Source organism: Anopheles ziemanni, chromosome 3, assembly GCF_943734765.1.
Source record: "Anopheles ziemanni chromosome 3, idAnoZiCoDA_A2_x.2, whole genome shotgun sequence".
NCBI lineage: Eukaryota > Metazoa > Arthropoda > Insecta > Diptera > Culicidae > Anopheles > Anopheles ziemanni.
The window spans coordinates 80744491-80749099 of NC_080706.1; the positions used below are offsets into that span (position 1 = coordinate 80744491).

The 4609-nt window shown below is 54.2% G+C and overlaps 1 protein-coding gene across 1 annotated transcript; it reads right to left on the minus strand.

Annotated features, from left to right (window-relative positions):
- Positions 1-206: 206 nt before the first annotated feature.
- LOC131285583 (uncharacterized) lies at positions 207-4367 on the minus strand. Its single transcript, XM_058314442.1, is given in 2 exon segments — positions 207-253; positions 2354-4367. Coding segments are annotated over 2 exon segments (2061 nt in total).
- Positions 4368-4609: the final 242 nt, after the last annotated feature.

Below are 4609 nucleotides of genomic sequence, written 5' to 3' on the forward strand. Positions count from 1 at the left end.
AAAGCGTTTAATTTCAGTCGGGAAGGGAAATGCGAGGAACTAATGTGTCGAACGGGTAGAAAGAAAAAGGCGCATTTGGGTTTTTAGGGAAGGCCGCATGTGGAAATTATGAAAGCGCTAGGCGAGAACGGAGGCGATCGGATCGCAGAAGGAAGAAAGAAACCCAAATCGTTCGGCATCGAAAAATATGAATTAAAATAAAAGCTTTACATCGGAAATCTACAAGTTTGCAAATCAATGGAGGCGATCAGCACTGAAACAAGTGTAAAAGCATGGAAATTCTAACGTCATAATTCAGATCTTGGTTTGGTTCGAAAATCAAATTAATAATTTTCAACCATAAATTGACCAATCTGTCCGTCCGTGAACCGGCGATCAAAGGCGATCCTCCTATATTTACCACTTTACGAGCCTCGGAGGACCATCGGCTGACTCCTTTCGCCTGGGAATCATGGCTTGAAAGTTTTCTCCCCACATTAACGACCAAACGCTACGCAGTCGTCCCCACCGAGTCGACATCCTTATCTTTCGCAAAACGTGGCGATGGCGAGATTGAATTTCCAGTTTTATGTTATTCGAAGAATTGTTAACTCATTCACCATTTCCGAGGGAAAACGCCCACTCCAGCGCTTAATATTTCCCTCCTCCGTTACTTGCAGCGTTTAAATGTTGAATCATTTATTGTTTCTGTTGCCTTTTTTTTCGCCTGTGTAACGCCGGGAAGATACCTGAATTCGCGTTCGCCAAGAAGATCATGCTTCGCGCGCGGCTGTATCTCATTTCGGGCGTATTTTTCGTTATGCTTCATGTTCGATCCTTTTCGGATCGCTTGTCCTCGGCGATCAGCCAACCCTTCCGAAAGCCCAGAGTCCTTCCCCTTCCCGAGTGTGGAGTCACCCGCTTTTATCATCCGCAAATGTTACTGCAAAGTGTTTTAGTTTTTGTTTCCCTTTTTCGTTCTTGCTCTTTTGTGCTCTTCCTTTTTGTGTCTTTTTTGTTTTGTCAATCCCCTTTTGCAGCTCGTTTTGTGTCTGCGCCGAAACTTAACTGAATCGTTCGCTGCCGGTTGCCAATAAAATTCTCAACCATGGGCAAGAAAACATCAGCTTCTTTGCGCATCCTTCTCGGGCATCCTTGAGGAGTCCGACCCGAATCCGACATCGCGCCAAAAATGGAAGAAACACTGGGCGGTTAAAACCTTTTAATTGCAATTTTCTGCTTTCATCCTTCGCGCAAAGGTGGTATAATCTTAGTTCTCTTTGGTAGGATTAGGCTTTTGCAAGGAGTAAAGATCGCCATTAGCGGGAAGGATCTTCAGTGGATCTTTCACTTGCGGCGAGTGAGAATATCAAATTATTTTGATTTATATCGAAGACAAAACCAATTACCGAACGATGAAAAGCATCTTCATTCAGATATTTTTGTATTTCCGAGCTCCAAATTGGTTAAAGCGGTTGGAAAATATTTGCTTGCGTTCATACGTATGATTTTATTTATGTCCCAATTCGTTTGCTATGAATATTTTCAAAAAGTTTAATAAAACACCTATTATCACTCATTTGATATGACCTCTGAAGGCCTATCCTCTCTACGTCACACTAAACATCTCGCTAATGGGAAGTGAGAGCGTCGCGGAGAAATTATTTTCCAGCTCATTATGCATCGGATCAGCAGATGCACTTTCACGACTCTGCGCGCCCGGGTGCATCTCCTTTCAACATCAATGTCCCACGCTACTCAAGCAGATTTACTCATACGGTTGATTGCAGTGCGAAAGGTAAAAGAAAGAAGAAAAAAGAGGGACGATAAACAGTTTCTGCGAGATCAAGCAAAGGTTCGCCAACAGGCGTTTGATCATAATGTAAAACCGTACACGACACACACTCCAGACACACATACACACAAACTCCCGCACAAGCAAATATACAGGCACGAAGGTAAAGTGTGAACTAACAAGCAGCATGGACCAGATTTTTGCCAAATCCGCAGCGCCAGAATTTGGCTCGACTTTGCGAAAGAAAAGGGAACGAAAAGTTAATCGATTATTGTAAGATCCAAAACCTGTATATGCACACACAAACAATCGAACACAAACACGCACATTCACACATGAAGGTTGAGTCAAGTTCGCTGTGATCGCACCCTTCTTGTATCTAACCTAACAAAAACCTCGAATTTGCACACAATAACACTGGTTGGAACTGTACAACAGCTTGGTTCTGGTACGTAGGAGAGGAACGTAACGAAAGTAAAACCTTCGACGCAAACGCGGATGACCTCATCCGGAGGTGACACTTTGGGAGGACACGAAGAAGGTTCGGCAGGCGGGACTTCGGAGCAGCGGGGAACTTACCTCCGCCAAGCGTTGCGACGGCCTGGTGCTTGGTGGTGGTGGTGGCCGTCCCGACCATCTGGCCGCTGGCGGTCTGGAGCGTGGGCGACGGTCCCATGACGCCGTACTTGATGGGCTTGAAGTGGAAGAAGGAGGGCGAGTAGCCGGAGCCGGCCCGGCTAAGCGAGCTGAAGCGCTCCTCGCGATCCTCCACGTACAGACCCTCCTTGCCCATGGCGGCCAGCTGGCGACCCTTGGGCATGAACATCACCAGGAACACGGTGGACGAGGTGGCGACGAGGCCGAACGCGAGGCAGGCGTCCCGGTGCCGGTCGGCGACGGCCAGCCCGCACAGGGTCCAGCCGAGCCAGATCGGGATGATTCCCCCGATCGCGAGCCCGATGTACGTCGCCTCGCGGTAGTTGTCGCGGATGCCGCGCGATTTGATCGCCAGGATGGCAACGAACACGATCAGGAAGACGATGTAGATGAGCGAGAGCAGCAGCTCCGAGAAGGGCGTGTGGCAGAGGGGGATGGTGGTGGTGGTGGTGATGGTGGCGCTGTTGGGATGGGCCGTCGAGAGGTCGCCCGCGGCCAGCAGGAGGTGATAGCGGCTCGAGATGGCAGAACCTGGAGCCTGGCCCACTCCTGCGACTGGACCCGCGGCCACGGAGACGCTGTCGACGCTGGGAGGCGATGTCAGCAGCCACTGACCACCGACGGCCACCTGGATGAGGACGGCGAACAGGAGCAGTAGGCCCTGGTAGGGCGCCGGAAGGTAAACGCCGCCGTTCAGGCTGATGAGGAACACACACTTGACGAGCAGTGAGGCGAAGACCAGCGCGAACGCAACGCCGGCTCCGAAGCGCATGGTGGCGCAGGATAGGACCGTCGGGTTGACGGTGAGTACCGCGGCCAGCCCAGATCAGGCAAACAGTCCCAGCAGCAGCATCTGGCCGAGGAAGAGATGTCGGCGGCTGGGGGACGTGCGCCACGCCTTGCACAGCACGAACACTTCGAACGCGGCCATCATGAGCATGGACAGCGAGGCCAGTACCAACACCGGCACGACCCACGGTTCCTTACGCAGGCCGCTCGCGTAGCCCGCCCCGGCCGCTGCCGCTCCCGTCGACACGATCGTCGGAGGGGTGGCGGTAGCGCGGGGTCCAGCAACCAGCAGCGGGGGCGAGGGAGGGTTCCGCGCCGCCAGGATGACGCCACCCGGACGAACGGTAGTGGAACGGGACGCGGCAGACGCCGCCGTCGATGGCACTACGAAGAACTCGGTCGACATCTCGAGCCGATGCGCCTGCGCGGAAGACGCATTGTTGATGCTGACGCTGGTGTCTTCCGCCTGCACCACACTCTCCCCTCGCACACCCTCACCAACGGCACTACCCTCGTGGACGGCCGCTTCCGCGTAATAGTCACCCGCACCAACACCGACACCGACACCTCCCGCATGGCGGCCATTGGACGAATCCGCGTGCCCTACACTCGCCTGCACGTCCTCAACCTGCTCGTCCTCTTCGAGGTTCACAGGCTCTTCTTCGGCATCTTCTTCCTCCTCCTCCACTTCCTCTTCCACTTCCTCGTGCGCGAGGTCCTGCGACACTCCACCCCGTGCACCGGTAGCACTTCGCGAGCTCACCACCATCACGTCACTTCGCTTGATGTCATTGTCGTTCGACTGGATCGGGGAGTGCACCAGGCCACCCGATGGACCAGAGGCGCGTCCCAGGAACTGACCTCGCGCTTGCCTTTTCGGAGGACTCACTGCCACCGACGGTACCGACACACCCGGAGCGGGCCCGGGCCCAACACGCGGCGACAAGCGATCACCGAACTTGGGCAGATTCAGCAGCGCCCGATGGTGGTTGTTACTCTCGGCCGCCTCCAGATCGGCCTCGGCACTGTTTCTCGGTTGCTGAGCCGAACTGGTGCTGCTATGTGCCAAACACCGATAGTGTACCAACGTGGCCCAAACCAACGCTATCGCTAGCACGAGCGACGACCGTTTCGGTCGACGAGCCATACCGGACTGACGGACGCAACTGTACTGGCGATCGTGGCGTCGATCGCACGCGCCCCAACCGACACAACGGGAACTCACCGACGGCGGCGAGAGAGAAGAGAGGGAAACGTACCGCGAGCGAACCGAGAGAAAGAGTGCCGGTGCGCTCGCGGTTCTCGGAACGCGATCAATGACTGTTTGAGCGAAGTTCAAGTGCAGAATGGAACTCACAAGCCGAAGGCGCCCCCGCCTCGTACACTCTC